General features: G+C 41.8%; 1 protein-coding gene across 4 annotated transcripts in view; it reads right to left on the bottom strand.

Moving 5' to 3' along the window:
• Nucleotides 1-17641, bottom strand: part of CDK5RAP2 (CDK5 regulatory subunit associated protein 2) — a 185775-nt gene that overhangs the window by 153418 nt on the left and 14716 nt on the right. For all 4 annotated transcript variants that reach the window (XM_025359182.1, XM_025359184.1, XM_025359185.1 and 1 more), the window contains exon 4: nucleotides 3346-3456. In XM_025359182.1, coding sequence (XP_025214967.1) covers nucleotides 3346-3456 — 111 coding nt within the window. The remainder of the gene's footprint in view (nucleotides 1-3345; nucleotides 3457-17641) is intronic.

Raw genomic sequence — 17641 nt, 5'->3', positions numbered from 1 at the left:
AAAAAAAAAAAAAAAAAAAAAAAAAAAAATCATTTCCAGTAAGATTTACCATCTCACAGGATATGCCTCCCTCCTTTCTGGCAAGCAGCCCTGGAGAAACAAGTACTTCAGGTTGAGAAGTACAGCCATGACAGAAAGGTCATGGGTGTGTGACCAAAAGGACATGGGTTTAAATTCTGTCTCTACTCTCTACAAGAGGAGACCACAGAGTCAGTGGCTACTCACTTATTCATTCCTTCACTTCGCAGAAACTTACCAAGCACCTGTGAAGGACCGACCACAGAAGACACTGAAGTGAACAAGACACGCTAACGTGGAATACAAAACTAGAAGCACAATATTATAACTGTCCTTAGACACATAAGTCCACAGGGTGACAAAGCAATGCTTCTCCTTTCCAATCCCTCAAGTGTCAAAAACAAAACATAAAAGCTCCCATGACATGAGGGCTTTAAGGATTAAATGAGCAAAGCCTCGGAGACAGGGCTTAAAATAGGTTATCTTCTTCACTGTCAAACAACAAGAACTAAAGAAGTCATCTATGAGGCAGAACTTTTTCTTGAAGAAAGAGATCTTTGCATAAAGGACCCTGGGTAACATTGTATAATGTCTTCAACTGTGATTTTGTGAAAAATGCAGAAACATCCTTCAAACAGAGGAGTCTTTTTCCAGCTCTCAGAAGGGTGGAGAGCTTCTATTTATGAAATGATATAATATACTCTAAGTGCTTCACTTTGTGATGAACCAACAGGCACTCCAATTTAATATATTTAAAAGAATTAATACTAACTTGTCCATTCGGCTATTTTTCTCAAGTCCAATATCTCAAGTTATAAACTCATATACATAATTGTAATTTCCAAACCAAAAGTCAGGGTACCTTCAAAGCATAAAACGGAATATTATGAAACTATAAAAAAAAGGCAGCTTAGTGTGGTGGCTCACACCTGTAAGTCCCAACACTTTAGGAAGCCAAGACAGGAGGACGGCTTGAAGCTAGAAGTTCAAGACCAGCCTTGGGCAACATAGCAAGACCCCATCTCTATAAAAAGCAAAAATTTTAAAATGCCAGGTGTGGTGGTGCATGCCTGTAGTCCCAACTACTAAGGAGACTGAGATGGGAGGATCCCTTGAGCCCAAGAGTTCAAGGTTGTAGTGAGCTATGATCATGCCACTACACTCCAGCCTGGTGACAGAGTGAGATACTGTCTCAAAAACAAAAAGAATAAAGAAATTCATTCTTAAACTACTCTTAAAGAAAGATATCCAAGATATCATTAAGTAAAGCGAGGTGCAGTGCCTCACGCCTATAATCCAAGCACTTTGAGAGGCCAAGGCAGGTGGATCACTTGAGGCCAGGAGTTCAAGACCAGCCTGGAGAACGTGGCGAAACCCCATCTCTACCAAAAATACAAAAATTAGCCAGGCGTGCTGGCATTCACATGCAATCCCAGCTAACCAGGAGGCCGAAGACAGGAATTACTTGAACCTGGGAGGCAGAGGTTGCAGTAAGCCAAGATTGTGCCACTGCACTCCAGCCTGGGCAACAGACGGAGACTCCATCGGAAGAAAAGAAAAGAAAACAGAAAAGAGAAAAGAGAAGGAAAGAAGGAAAGAAGGAAGGAAGGAAGGAAAGAAAGAAAAAAGGAAGGAAGGAAAGGGAAGTGAAGAAAGAAAAGAAGGGAAAGGAAGGAAAGAAAAGAAAAAAAGAAAGGAAGGAAGGAAGGAAGGAAAGAAAGAAATCATTAAGTGAAAAATATAAGGTGCAGAACAGAACATGCTTGCATTTATGTAAAAAGAGGGTTTATACACATACACACACACGCAAACACACGCTTGCTTGTAATATATATATATATAAAATTCCTCTGCATAAGCAATCAATATTTATTAGATCTAGAGGACCAGGACACAAGGATGGAAGAGTCTTTTCAGTGTGTACCTCTTAGGCTTTTTGAATTCTAAACCATGTGCACCTATCCAAAAACTTACACTGAAGAAAGGGGTCATGAAATCGTCTAGTCAGACAGCTGAAGTGGTATGGTACAATGAGGTTGGAAGACCTAGGCTCAAAATCCACCTCACATAGTAGCTATATGACATCAGGTGGGTTATTCATCTTCTATAAGTCTCAGTTTCTTCCCCTATAAGATGAAGATAAACTCCATGGCATAGGACTGTCATGAGAATTACAATAAGATGCAAATGTACAGATGCCGAAGACAGTGCCTGATAGAGTTGGCAACTGGCACGTTTTGTATTCCTATCACCCAAGAGGTTCTGAGAGGCATGACCACCATACTCACATATAAACTGCTTTAGGCTATTGGTTTTCCTCTAAAATTGTGATTACATCACCACTCCCTTCCAGAAAAGGGGACATCCTCATTGTCTTTCCACCCCCAGAGTGAAGAAAAAAACTCTCATAGGGGACAAAGAAGCTTTTCAATTCTTGAAAAGGCTCAGAAGTACAGCACAATCCCTCTTCAAGACAAGTCAATTTAAGTTCATCTGCTGAAATTCAAGGAGAGTTCTTTTTCCTCCTTCAAAAGTTTCCACTGGTACAAACTTCAGAGGAGAAAAGTCAGAATAATTCCCAGGCCAAGGGCTAATCTACTAGAAAAAGCCAAGAAACAGGCACTGAAATACTGTTTGTACTCAAGCCTTTTCAAGAAAGCCAAGTTCTTTTTTCAGTTTTCAGCACCAAGGTTTGTTTTCAGACAAAGACCTCCAGGTCAAGACTTCAAATGAGGATAGCCTTTTCTTCTGACAGTTAACAGGCAAGCACACAGGAATACAGAAGAGTCCTATCACAGAAATACTGACAATCCTAACTTTGGGCTGCCAAACGAAGCCTCAAGAAGACGATAATTGTCAACTGACTGTGTGCTGGAGCTTTTCATCTGTCTTCTCATTTTAATTCACACAAATAACCCTATGACAAAGGGATTATCACTTAATTCTGGAAGCAAGCCCCAAGAGCTAAAGTGACTTGCCTAAGTTACACAAGTCAGCTGGTAACAGAATTCAACTCCAAAACCATTCCACCATTCCACTGCCTGTTTCTAAAGAACACATAATTATAAAAACTTAATTGAGGTAAAAATGAGTGAATCCAAATTCTGATTTTTAAAAGAGAGTGAAAGACTTCCTTAAAATTAATCATGTACCCCTTTGCTTAATATTAAAGTCATCCTGATATCTTCATGCTCCCCATAATCAATTGAGATTAAATGAAAGCATCTTTATTCCTGCTAACTCTGAGATCAAATATTAATCAAATTTCTGCTTGAAATGACAATGAGAAAAAACACAAGGGACAGCAATGAGAAGTGGGCCACTCACAGTTTTGTAGATATGTTCGGTGGGGCCATGAAATTCCTGTTGCATTCTTTCCTCAAGGAAATAGATGCGCAGCTTTAGGTTAAAGTTTTCTTTCTTCAATTCAGTGATTTGCTGAAAAATATCACAGAAGGGTCATCAAAAGCAAACAACAGACAGATAGTACATACATTAGTCCTATAGATTACGAGGCTACAAAACTGATTCAAATGTTAAATACTAGAGAAAGCTTGTTTTTGCTACCATTCTACTAACCCAGAAGAATTAAGCAGTTCCCACTAGCCAAAGTCAGTACAATTTGAGCATTAAAATGAATAATGACAGGAATGAATAATGAATGAAAATGAATAATGACTGAATAAAGAGAGAATTCAAAACTCCACACTGATAATAAGAAGAAAAGGAAAAGAAGAGGAGAATCTCAAAAGAAATCCAGTTAATAAATGTAGAATACGAGGAACAGAAAATCACTATTGTACAACCTCCATAGTAATGATTGATTCAGGTAAGAATCAGCAACACTAAAAGCATTAGATGAAAGATCACTACAGAACATAATATTCAGACAGTCTCAGACTTATTACCCCACAAATGGCTTATTAATTACAAAAGGAAAAGGTACCCTTACAATTTAGAAAACTTGCGAACACCATCTTAACCAAAAAAATTCATCTCTTATCACCATTGAAGGGATAAACTAACATCATTTTCCTCCTGAAATAAATCACTGAGAGCAAACAATTCCATCTCAAGTGCTTCTGTCTGTAACCTTTAACCTGTACCTAATCAAGAGGACTCTACCAGATAAGTCTAAGTTGAAAAACATTCTGCAAAACAACAGAACTGAACTCTTCAAAAATCTTAATGACAATCCTAAGGCAAAAATGTTTGGTAAACTCTTCTAAATAAACGGAGATTGAAGAGGCACAACTACTAAGTACAATAAAATCTTGAATTCTTTACAAAAACAGCCATATGATGATACCTGGGGAAACTTGAATAACAACTTTTTATTAGGTAATAATATTATGATTTTACAGGAAAATGTCCTAAGAAAGAGACATATGCTAATGTACTTGAGTGCTATGTCATGACGTCTGCAATTAACTCAAATGAGCAGAGACAGGAAAAAAAAAGATAAAGCAAATATAGAAAACATTAATGATGAATCTAGATGAATATATATGGTTGTTCACTGTGCTATTTTGCAACTTTTCATACACTTGAAATCTGTCACAATAAAAAGTTGGGGGAAAAAGTAAGAAAAAGCATATTTACTGAGAACCTACTATGTAAACAAGCACCTAGCCAGATAATTTACATACATTATCTCAATTCTTATAGTAACACTGCAAAAGTACTGTCTCCACTATATACATGATCAAAGATCACGCTAGTAGGGGAAGGGCTGGGATTCCTATCCTGCTGTCTGACTCCAGTAACTATGATCTGTCAATTCAACCTCACTGCCTATAGAGAAAATTCCTGACTTTTTTGGTTTGGTTCATCCAGTAAACTTTTCTGTGCAGTCTAACTTAACTTCAAGAACAGATATTAGCCTACACAGTAAAGCAATTCCTAGTATGTTTCTATCACCATGTTTAAATAGTTAAATGTTCTCCAAAATCCTACCAACATCCCCAGGTTCTCCCTCTCTGTTTCACATTTTTTTAAGTCTCTGCCTTTGAGGGGGAAAAAATTCCTCTCTTTTCCTTGTTACAAAGAGAGGGACAGAAACACAAGCTAGGAAGGGACTTTAAATTAGTCCAGGATGATGGTTACCTTTGGGGAGGAAAAGTGCTTAGTGCGTGGAATGAGCCACAAAGCAAACTTCTGGGGCACTGATAATGTCCCATGTCTTGGCTTTGGTGATGGTTATAGGTTATGCTCCTTTTTTGATAATTCATTAAACTGTTCACATACGATTTGTGGGTAGGCCTGCATGCATGTTACACTTCTTTTGAAGTTTTTTTTTATTATTATTATTTTTTAAAGATGAGGTCTTGCTCTGTCACCCAGGTTGGAATGAAGTGGTATAATCACAGCTTACTGCAGCCTCAAACTCCTGGGCTCAAGGAATCCTCACCTAAGCCTCCCAACTTGCTGGGATTATAGGTGCAAGCCATCACACTTGGCCTCATTTTTTAAAGTTTTTAAAGTCAAATAGTCTACTAGTCTATGGTTAATGTGAATTATTAAAAGTCAATTTGTCCATGGTTAAGTAAATTATAGTATGTCAACTCAATAGAATATGATAGAACCATAAACAAGAATGAGAGACCACATTGTGCACTCATAGGAAATTATGTCCGAGATACATTGTTAAATAAAAACACTATACTATGGAACATTATATAGACAGGTTACTATTTTTTAAAAGAGCAGGGGATATGAATACGTAATTATTTACTTGATATGATAGTATGCATCTAGAAGTACTCTGTATATTTGTACCATATAAATTTCCTATAAATAATAAAAATAAAGTAGTAATAGATAAATGCAATCTTTTATTGAGACTCTGAATTGTGAAGCAAGTGCTGATGATATTTACTAAATGCAGTGTGCCTGTCCATGCTATAGTTCGTGCATCTGTTGTTCTCTTTCCATTCTCAAAGTCACTGTTCAAGCTCAGTTCTCAATGGTAAGGCAGAAAGATTAGCGGCTTTGGAGACAATACTAAGTCCTATCTTAACTCTCTTTTATGATGCAAACTAGACATGCTACTTCTTTGAGCCTCAGTTTCCTCAACTTTAAAACAGGGATAATAAAATCAATCTCATAGGTTTTTGTGAGAAGAAAATAAATGAATTTGACGATTTCAAAATGTGAAACTGTTGTGGTTTTTTTTGAGACGGAGTCTCACACTGTCACTCAGGCTGGAGTGCAATGGCGTAATCTTGGCTCACTGCAACCTCTACCTCCCGGATTCAAGCCATTCTCCTGCCTCAGCCTCCCAAGTAGCTGGGATTACAGGCATGTGCCACCATGCCCGCCTAATTTTTGTACTTTTAGTAGAGACGGGGTTTCACCATGTTGGCCAGGCTGGTCTCAAATCCTGACCTCAGGTGATTCACCCACCTCGGCCTCCCAGAGTGCTGGGATTACAGGTGTGTCACCACGCCCAGCCTCAAAATGTGAAACTTTTTTGTTGTTGTTTTGTTTTGGTTTTTTTTGAGACGGAGTCTCGCTCTGTTGCCCAGGCTGGAGCGCAGTGGCCGGATCTCAACTCACTGCAAGCTCCGCCTCCCGGGTTTACGCCATTCTCCTGCCTCAGCCTCGGGACTACAGGCGCCCGCCAACTCACCCGGCTAGTTTTTTGTATTTTTTAGTAGAGACGGGGTTTCACTGCGTTAGCCAGGATGGTTTCGATCTCCTGACCTCGTGATCCACCCGTCTCGGCCTCCCAAAGTGCTGGGATTACAGGCTTGAGCCACCGCGCCCGGCTAAAATGTGAAACTTTTAAAGTCAAGTGACTAAAATGTTTGCAACATGCAAAATCATGTGCTAAGACATAAGACAACAATCTTGAAATGAATGGAAAGATAGAAAGTCTGAGTGGAGAAACAGGTATAAAAAAAGAATCAAGACCCTGTCCCTACAAAAAATGAGATACCGTACACACCTACTAGAATGGCTAATTTTTTTTTGGCGGGGGGCGCGGGTGGGAGACAGAGTCTTGCTCTGTTGCCCAGGCTTGGCGCAATCCTGGCTCACTACAACTTCTGTCTTCCCGGTTCAAGTGATTCTCTTTTCTCAGCCTCCTGAGTAGCTGGGATTACAGGCACACACCACCACGCTCGGCTAAGTTTTTGTATTTTTTTAAATAGAGACGAGGTTTCACCATGTTGGCCAGGCTGGTCTCGAACTCCTGACCTCAAATGATCCACTCGCCTGGGCCTCCCAAAGTGCTGGGATTACAGATGTGACCCACTATGCCTAGTAAAATAAATTGTTTACATTGTTAATACCAAGTACTGATGTAGAATAAATGGAGTTCTCATACTCTGTTGATGGGAATGCAAAATGGCACGGATACTCTAGATATACTTTGGCAATTTCTTACAAAAAAACTATACTTAACATGTGACTCAACAATTCCACTCCTGGGTATTTATCTTAGAGAAATGAAAACCTATCTTGACACAAAAAACCTGTACATAAATGTTTACTGCAGCTTTATTAATAATCACCAAAACCTGGGGAAAACTCTTATGTCCCTCAGAGGGTGAATGGATAAACAGTAGACATCCATTCAACAGAAGAGTGCTCAGCAACTATGAAACACACAACGTGAATAAAATTCAAAGACATTATGCTGAGGCAAAGAAGCCAGTCTGAAAAGATTACATTCTGTACGATTCCATTTATATGACATTCTGGGAAAAGCAAAATTACAAGGACAGAGAACAGGCATTAGTTGCCAGAGGCTTGGGGTGAAGAAAGAAGCCAAAAAAAAAAAAAAAGGGAAGTGGTTGGCCGGGCGCGGTGGCTCAAGCCTGTAATCCCAGCACTTTGGGAGGCCGAGGCGGGCGGATCACGAGGTCAGGAGATCGAGACCATCCTGGCTAACATGGTGAAACCCCGTCTCTACTAAAAATACAAAAAAAACTAGCCGGGCGTGGTGGCGGGCGCCTGTAGTCCCAGCTACTCGGAGGCTGAGGCAGGAGAATGGCCTGAACCTGGGAGGCGGAGATTGCAGTGAGCCGAGATCGCGCCACTGCACTCCAGCCAGCCTGGGTGACACAGCGCGAGACTCCGTCTCAAAAAAAAAAAAAAAAAAAAAAAAAAAGGGAAGTGGTTGGGATTATGGAACTGTTCTATATTCTGATTATAGTGATCATTACATATGCCAAGAACTGTACACACATATAAAAAACTATAACCATACATACATACAGATTACAATAGTGATTACAAGGGAATATACATCTGTCAAAGTTCATCCAACACCTAAAATTGGTACATTTTATTTTATGTAAATTATATCTCAAGCTGATTTTTAAAATAACTAAAATGAATTAGGGCAAAATGTGAAAAGCTACACTTAGATGCTAGTATATCTTCACACTCACCACATATTTTTTCCAGCTTTTTACAAAACAATTTTTAATAGCATATCATATTCTTTTTAGTAAATTTTTTTTTTTTTTTTTTGAGACGGAGTCTCGCTCTGTCACCCAGGCTGGAGTGCAGTGTTGCGATCTTGGCTCACCGCAACCTCCACCTCCCAGGTTCAAGCGATTCTCCTGCCTCAGCCTCCCGAGTAGCTGGGATTACAGATGTGTGTCACCATGCCCAGTTAATTTTTTTATTCTTAGTAGAGACGGGGTTTCACCATGCTGGCCAGGCTGGTCTTGAACTCCTGACCTCAGGAGATCCACCCGCCTCAGCCTCCCACAGTGCTGGGATTACAGGCATGACACACCACATCCAGCCCATAAATACAATTTTATCAGTGAATAAAAGAAAACGATAAGCATATTTCACATTAAGTACATTTTCAAACTATCTACCCTTGGCCCTCTTGTTAACACTTAAGGTTTCACTTTTGTGGTTAACAAGAAAAGCACAAGAAACAACTGATAGGTTCATTAGCACCTCCTTTTAAGGAAACAGCACATAAAACATTCATTCAAACAAAAACGACTACCCCGCCAGATGCTTCCTATAAAGAGAAACCTTATTCTGTTACTCAGCTACCAATAAAATATTTATGGAGGTTGCTTAGAATGCCCCCATTGTACACAATGCTAAAATTCTCAGCAACACTTGAAAGAATATTTGTCCTATTTATAGTTAAAGAAATTTGTGTATATAGCAAAGGAAAATACGCCTTTAGAAGGTCACAGCAAACGTCAGACAGTCCCAAATGAATAAAATGAAATACAAGCACCATCTTTTCCACCATGGCCAGTTCAGTTCTCTGCTTAGTACCATTTCTCTCACAGTTTTCTTTGAATACCACTACCAGGCTGGACTGGGGATCCTTCTACATGTTTCCATACACTCTCTACTTTATCAGAGCAATGACCATACTGAATTGTCCTAGCTGGATGCTTGGCTTTCCACCCACCCCCATCCCATAACCACCTTGTGCACTCGACTGTAACCCAAGAGATGGTTACTAAATAGCCAATGGTTGGCAGAATAGATGGACAGACACATTTAAGAATTTCTTGGCCAGGCAGGGTAGCTCACATCTGTAATCCCAACACTTTGGTAGGCAGAGCCAGAAGGATCACTTGAGCCCAGGAGGTCGAAGCTGCAGTAAGCCATGATCATGCTACTGCACTCCAGCCTGGGTGACAGAGTGAGACCATCTGTCAAAATATATATATATATTTGTTTTTTTTTTTTGAGACAGAGTCTCGCTCTGTCACCCAAGCTGAAGTGTAGTGGTACAATCCCAGCCCACTGCAAACTCTGCCTTCCGGGTTCAAGCAATTCTCCCTGCTTCAGCCTCCCGAGTAGCTGGGATCACAGGTGTCCGCCACCACACCTGGCTAATTTTTGTAGTTTTAATAGAGACAAGTTTTCACCATGTTGGCCAGGCTGGTCTCGAACTCCCGACTTCAGGTGATTCACCCATCTCGGCCTCCCAAAGTTCTGGGATTACAGGCGTGAGTCACTGTGTCCGGCCTAAAAATTTTTTAAAAAAAGAAGTTCTTGGCTGGGCACGGTGGCTTATCCCAGCACTTTGGGAGGCTGAGGCGGGCAGATCATGAGGTCAAGAGATCGAGACCACCCTGGCCAACATGGTGAAACCCTGTCTCTACTAAAAATACAAAAATTAGCTAGGCGTAGTAGTGTTCACCTGTAGTCTCAGCTACTCCAGAGGCTGAGGCAGGAGAATGGCTTGAACCCAGGAGGTAGAGCTTGCAGTGAACTAAGATGACGCCACTGCACTCTAGCCTGGCGACAGAGTGAGACTCCATCTCAAAAGAAAAAAAGAAAAGAATTCCTTTAAGGCAGTGTGATGTAATAAGAGCCCCCTCAGGCTTCAGACAGATCTGGTATACACCACTCCCTGGGTAAACCCTCCATTAGCTCGTTTCCATCATTCTTAGAATAAAACTCCCTGCCACAGCTACAAAGAGCTGTATCATCTGGTCCCTGACCACCTCTCCAACCTCATCAGGTATCATCTTCTCCCCTGTTCACAATATTCCAGCCTCACTGGCCTCCTTTCCAGTCCTGAAATAAGTCAAGCCCTTGTCTGCCTACAAAGCTCTTTCTGCAGCGTCTGCCAGGATGGCTCGGTCTCATCCCTTCCACCTCAGCTCCAATGTCACTGCCTTGGGGAGGCCCTCCCCAACTACGCCATCTAAAGTGGGCCCCATCTCTACCACCCCAACCAGCTCACTCTCTAACGCACAGCTCTTACTTTCTTGCTAGAATTTTTCACAATCTATATTTGTCTCATCTATTTGCGTGTTTATTATTATCATGTTTATTACATGAATATAATCCACTTGATCTTTCATGGCTGTTTCCTCCAAGGTTTTAACAAGTATCTAAGACAGAGCAGATATTCAACAATTTGTTAAATGAGTGAACAAATTAATGAATAAATACAATCCAGACCACTTTACTAGCTGTATGGCCTTACTGAAGTTCACTTTTCCTATGTGCCTCAGTTCCTCTATCTGTAAAAAAGGGATTATTATAACTATCTCAAAGAACTAGTCTAAGAATTGAAAGAAATTAATTAGAATGTTTAGTATAGTGCCTACTACAACATGGGAATTTAAAACATTGTTTTTCTCACGTGTACTTTTCCCTTTAAGAGAAACAAGAAAAAAAAAAACTTGAGGTGGAAAAACTGGTAACAGCTTACAATACAGTAGGAATAAACACCCAAAATATAAAACCCACCAAATATGACTTAGAAACCTAATGCTCAAAAGTAAGCTAATGCAAGGCTGTATCTGCCACGTTCCAGCCCTTGGAAACCACGTGTTGCTGTGGAAGTGCAGCCATCTGAAATGGGAAACATCCCAACATGATTATGGGGTGGTGCTTTCTGAAACTGGAGAAGGGCCCCAGCTTAGCAGCAGGAAAAATTTTGCAGGAGCTAGTAGTCAATCATCCTGGCTTCCTCCTACTCCCACTCTCTGTCAAAAGCCTTGCCTAGTCTGAAGTTCCATCTAAAAGGGAAGAAAAACCAAAAACATAAAAAGGAATCAGGGCAACTCCAACCAGCCCTACCTCAACTGAAATCTAAGCAAAGTGCGCCTAATTCTGGCTGTCCGTTTCAAAGGCTCGCAAGAACCTGGGTCTCCAAAGCTGAGGCTCACTCTACCAAATCATCTTTCCACCCAAGACAGCAAGGGCTAAGAGCAAGAGCTCTGCGATCAGCAGAAACAGACTAAACTACAAGAGCTGCTACTTTTACATTGTGTGACCTTGGGAAAATTATTTAACATCTTTGTCCAGTGTTGGCTCATCTATAAAATGAAGATAAAGTCAATTCCCTCACAGGGGTGTTGTGACAACCAAATGAACTAAAGCACCTGGCAGAGCCTTGCACTCAGCAAGCAGGAAACACAGGATAGCATTAAAAATCGCGCAGAGTGAAGGCAACACCAAGGCGCTAAAGGGAAGAGATCTTCTCCAACCCACCCATCTTGCTGTCTCAAGGCCTGTGTTCTCCACTCACTATTGACCGGGAATGGTCTGTGCCGATCCTGGCTGTTGCTGACCCTGTGATTATGCACCACTTGCCATCCCACTCACAGTCTCAAGACAGTATGGCATCTTTCCTCCATGAAGTCATCAATTTTTAAATGTTTACACCTAGGGAAGTATTATAGTCTGCATACATAGACGGTGGTATTGTCTTTTATTTTTAGACAGAGTCTCACTCTGTCGCCTAGGTTGGAGTGCAGTGGCGCGATCTCAGCTCACTGCAACCTCCGCCTGCCAGGTTCAAGTGATTCTCCTGCCTCAGCCTCCCAAGTAGCTGGGATTACAGGCATGTGCCACCACGTCCAGCCAATTTTTTTATTTTTAGTATTTTTTTCAAACTCCTGACCCCAGGTGATATGCCCGCCTCGACCTCCCAAAGTGCTGGGATTACCGATGTGAGCCACCGCACCCAGCCGATATTGTCTATCTTAAATAATTGTATGTGTATACACACACACAGAGTAAAGCCTTTTTTAAAAAGAAAAAGAGGCCGGGCGCGGTGGCTCATGCCTGTAATTCCAGCACTTTGGGAGGCCGAGGCGTGCGGATCACGAGGTCAGGAGATCAAGACCATCCTGGCTAACATGGTAAAACCCTGTCTCTGCTAAAAAATACAACAAAAATTAGCTGGGCTTGGTGGCGGGCGCCTGCAGTCCCAGCTACTGGGGAGGCTGAGGCAGGAGAATGGTGTGAACCGGGGAGGCGGAGCTCGTAGTGAGCTGAGATCGTGCCACTGCACTCCAGCCTGGGCAACAGAGCAAGACTCCGTCTCAAAAAAAAAAAAAAAAAGAAAAGAAAAAGAAAAAGAAATTCACTTCTCAGGACGTCAATAAGCCAATCTTTGGGTCACAATGAATTTTTTAACCTTTTTGAAAGTACAAAAACCATTAGACCTCACCTAGCCATAACAAAAACCATGAACTTGGCTACCTAAAGTTGATCTCTAGTAAACAATACTGCATGTAATATAATATTGCCTACAGCAGCTAAGTGAGGTAGTAAAGAGGGGAGGATACTTTGGAATCCATTTCTGATGCTGATACTCTCCTTGGTGTCTTCAAATCATCAAGAAAACTGTTACTAGGTAAGTCTCTATTATAAATAATACTGGAGCAATAACAGAATTTTTTTTTTAAACAAGGTCTCTCTCTGTTGCTCAGGCTAGAGTGCAGTGGCACATTCATGGCTCACTGCAGCCTCAACCTCCCAGGCTCAAGCAATCCTCCCACCTTAGCCTCCCGAGCAGCTGGGACCACAAGCACACATGACCATGCCCAGCTAACTTTTTAATTTTTTTGTAGAAATGGGGTCTCACTTTGTGACCCAAGCTGGGTCACAACTCCTGGGCTCAAGCAATCCCCCTGCCTTGGTCTCCCAAAGTGCTGGGATTACAGGTGTGAGCCACCACACCCAGCCTCAATAACAGAAATTTAAAACTGAATCTCAAACACCAGTTGGAATTTAACTACCTTATGAAACCAACTATTTTCATATTCTCTTCAACCTTTGCTCATGAATATACATTTTTGCAGAATTATAACATAAGTGAATTTGCATATTCCATTGCTTTCCTTTAATATTTCTTAAGCATTTTTCACATTGTGGCAGAATTACACAAAACTATCAGTTGAAATAACTGCACTACATTCCACTGAAGTGATTCAGTCAACTGTTTAACCATTTCTCTGCTGTGCACTGATGGACTCAGTGTGCTCTAATGGAAAGTGACCAGCTTTACAATCAGAAAGACCAGGCTTGAATTTTGCCTTCTTTTTGCTTCTCAATCACAATAAGCTCATGGGCAAGTTGTTTAATCTCTCCAACCTCAGCTTCCTCATCTGTGAAATATCCTCAATATACGTTTGTCAAAAGCAAAGAGATAACAAATGTAATATATAATTTCCCTTCCTTACAGTTTTTCACAATGATACACAATGTGGTCACAAACACCTTCATCAGCAGAGCTTTATTCCTTCTACTGGGTTGTTTCCCTAGGATCAATTTCCCCAAAATGGATTATTGGGCTCAAGAGTAATTTTATATTTATGACTATCAAAATCTCTTTCCAAATGGCCTTCAAAAAGATTGTAAAAATTTACACTACTCAGCCCTCCATCTGGCCATTTTTGGAGGGCATGGCCAGGACATGCAGAGAGAGGTACAGGAACTCAGAGCATTCAATCCAGCAGGTCGTCCCACTACACAAACGAACTCCTGTACTTAACACTTTAACCCCACCAGCCATGAGCCCTACTTGATTCCAAGTACTCATCTCTGCAAAAAACCCTAGCACCGTCGGGCTATATGTTGTGCACAGAGCTCCATGGAAAGTGGCTACAACACTCACTCTGCCAGCTACAGACCTGGTCTTCAACCACTTCCACTGAGTGGCATCCACACAATTCTTACACTCCTGCCGTGTTCTAAGCTCACCCTCATTCTCCCACTCTTAGCCTCACCTTGCCCTCATTACTGCTTGTTTTCCTATGACTCTGGCCCTGCATGCCCCCATCCTCATTATAAGCTGTCTGCCTCTAAATGTGTCTCTAGGCATATCTCCTCTCCAGCCACTTTAGTAACAATAACCAAAACAGCAGCCGCCCTGATTGCTAAAGATCTGGTATAGCAGGCACTATCCTAGCATGTTCTTTACTTTTCCCAAGCCTCAGATAAACATTTTTTCCCAGTTTTACAGATAAAGCAACCAAAATTCGGAGCTTTAGTATTCCATACAGGGTCACACATTCATTCAATCAACAAATATTAGGTGCCTACGATTTTCTTAGGTTCAGTGTTGAGTACCAGACATTGAATACAGACACATGTTAAGCAAGTACACTAATAAAGAAATAATCACAAACTGTCACAAGAGTCATGGTGGGAGAGACAGGGTGCTGAGTACTTGCTAGAAGAGAGAATCATGAGTTGAGAAGGGAGTTAGGGATAGCCTCTCTAACAAGGTCACATTCAAGCTGAGGCAAGAAGGTCCAGGGGCCTGCCATTCAAGGAAAGGGAGAAAGGGTGTCCAGGCAGAGGGTGGAACATGCATGAAGGCCCTGGCACAGGGACAAGCTGGGTGTGGCCAAGGAAGAGCGGCCTGTGTGGCAAGAGCAGTGTACGATGGGGAGAGGAATATGCTGAGTTCGGAGAGACAGGAAGCTGCCAATCACACAGGGCAGGTTCTCATGGACCATGGTTAGGGATTTTATTCCAAGGTCAAAGAAACATCACAGAAGGATGTACAGAAACTGAACACTGATGGGGCAGAACCCAGGGCAGTGGTTGTAGTCAACAGAATCTTCGGATTAGAGCAGACATCAGCATTTATTGAGTACCCACCATCCACCAGGCATCATTCTAGGTGCTTTCCATACCTTACCTAATTAATAACTCTGAAGGAAAGACAGTAGCAGCTCCACTTTACACACGAGGTTTTAGAAACAACCAATTTAAGGCCACAGGTCAGTAAGTGGCAGGGCCAAGCCTGAAACCCAGTCCCCATCATTCTCAAATCCACACTGTATCTATACACCACGGTGCTTCTGAAAGCTTCAGGGCCATACAAGTGGGGCAGGAGTGGAAGGTGAGGGAGCTATGATCTGGTAGTAAGTAACTCACAACACATTACAGTAAATTTAAAGATGCAAACATCCTAGTGAAACCAAAAACAAAACACTCAAATTTGACCAACTGCCTCGGCTGAGGCCAAGAATGTTCAACAATAGGAATAAGGGCCTCAATGCAAGAATGCCAGCATCTCAGGACAGGTGGGTATAAGACAAGAACAGCAAAAGATAAGGAGACTAGGTGTGGACAGGATACAGGAAATTGTTTCAGCCATACCTGGCTAAGAGTTCTTTCAATTCCTTAGAAAGGAGGCTGCTAGACATAACAAATCCTATTCCATAGTATCTACTGTTTATTGCATATATGCTTAATATCTCCGACATCCAGAAATCTCATTTCTAGGAATCTACCCTTTTAAAAAAACCACTCAGCAAGGCACGGTTTCTCATGCCTGTAGTCCCAGCACTTTGGGAGGCCAAGGCGGGCAGATCACAAGGTCAGGAAATCAAGACTATCCTGGCTAACACGATGAGACCATCCTGGCTAACACGGTGAAACCCTGTCTGTATTAAAAATACAAAAAAATTAGCCCGGCATGGTAGCATATGCCTGTAATCCCAGCTACTTGGGAGGCTGGGGCAGGAGAATCACTTGAATCTGGGAGGCGGAGGTTGCAGTGAGCCAAGATCACACCACTCCACTCCAGACTGGGCAACAGAGCAAGACTCTGTCTCAAAAAAAAAAAAAAAAAAAAATCACGTAACTATAAAAAGATACATGCACAAGGAGATTCATCACAGCTTTGTTTATAAAAGTGAGAAATTAGAAACAACTTGAAATGTCCCACAGTAAGGTTTTATAAATTATGGCTCAATCTATCCCTTTTAATAAGCCTTTATTTAATATTACACAGCCAATAACGCCATCCATCAATATTGAGAATGGAAAGCTATCCATGTCATTCCCTGTCAAAAGCCAGGATTAAACTCTTCCATATGTTCATAAAGATAGCTACTTGGACAGCGTATGTTGTACCAGATTCTGGGTCTTCCCCACTCACCCAAAAAACATGTTTTTTAAAGGGAGAGCAAGATACATATTAGTGTCCAGAACAAGTCACAGCAGGTACAGGCCTTCACAAAATGCTGCCTCCGCGAGGCCTCCTCTGGTCTAGGGAGGGAAGACCAGTAAGACAGGCTCCCATAGAAGAGCAACTGATCTACCTACTTCCTACCATAAGGCCTGCCATACAGGTGATTATACCCTCAGCTAACGAGGATATTAGACAATAGATTACCAGTTTAAAGACCAAAAGGAAGACATGTGGTTTTCACAAGCCAGAGTGAGTACTTGCACAGAACAGTCAAATGAAATAGAAAGGACTTCCTTTGATAGAAGACCTGGGTTCAAAGCCTGAATAAGTCCCTACCCCTGTCTGGGCTTCAGAGTCCCCACATGTCAAATGAAAGGACTGGAAGAGATGATTCCTAGAGCTCCTCCAGCTCTGAAATTAGCTCTATTCTAAATATCCCTTCATTCCATGCCCTTAGCTCCACATTCCTCCCTTTGGGCCCACACCACCACAGCAGCCTTTTAACTCATCACCTTACCACCAGCCTTGCTCCCCTCCAAACTCTTCTCCTCATAGTCACCAGCCTGGTAAGCTTTTGAAAGCACTATTCTGGTCATTTCCCTCCCCAGATTAAAATCCATTGCTGGTTCCCTTTCATCTTCAGGACAAAAACCAAACAAAGCAGTGTAACATTCAAGAACCTGCAGGAGCTGGCCCCTGCCTGCTTCAATGGCCTCACCTCTCAACTCGTCTCACACAGCCTCCTTCCAGCCAAAGAGAACTTACAGGTCCCTGAACTCATCAAACCCTGTCATGCCTCTCTCTGCATTTGCACATGTGAGTCCTTATGCCTGGGATGCTCCCTAACTCTCTCTACTTGATCAATCCCTACCTGTCCCTGATGACCCAACTCAGGCAACATCTCCTCCAGAGAGGCTTCTCTGAACCCCGAGTCATAGCCCCTCCTCT

The sequence above is a fragment of the Theropithecus gelada genome, chromosome 15 (assembly GCF_003255815.1).
Source record: "Theropithecus gelada isolate Dixy chromosome 15, Tgel_1.0, whole genome shotgun sequence".
Taxonomy (NCBI): domain Eukaryota; kingdom Metazoa; phylum Chordata; class Mammalia; order Primates; family Cercopithecidae; genus Theropithecus; species Theropithecus gelada.
The sequence above is the reverse complement of the archived record's forward strand: the minus strand, read 5'-3'. Positions and strand labels throughout refer to the sequence as shown.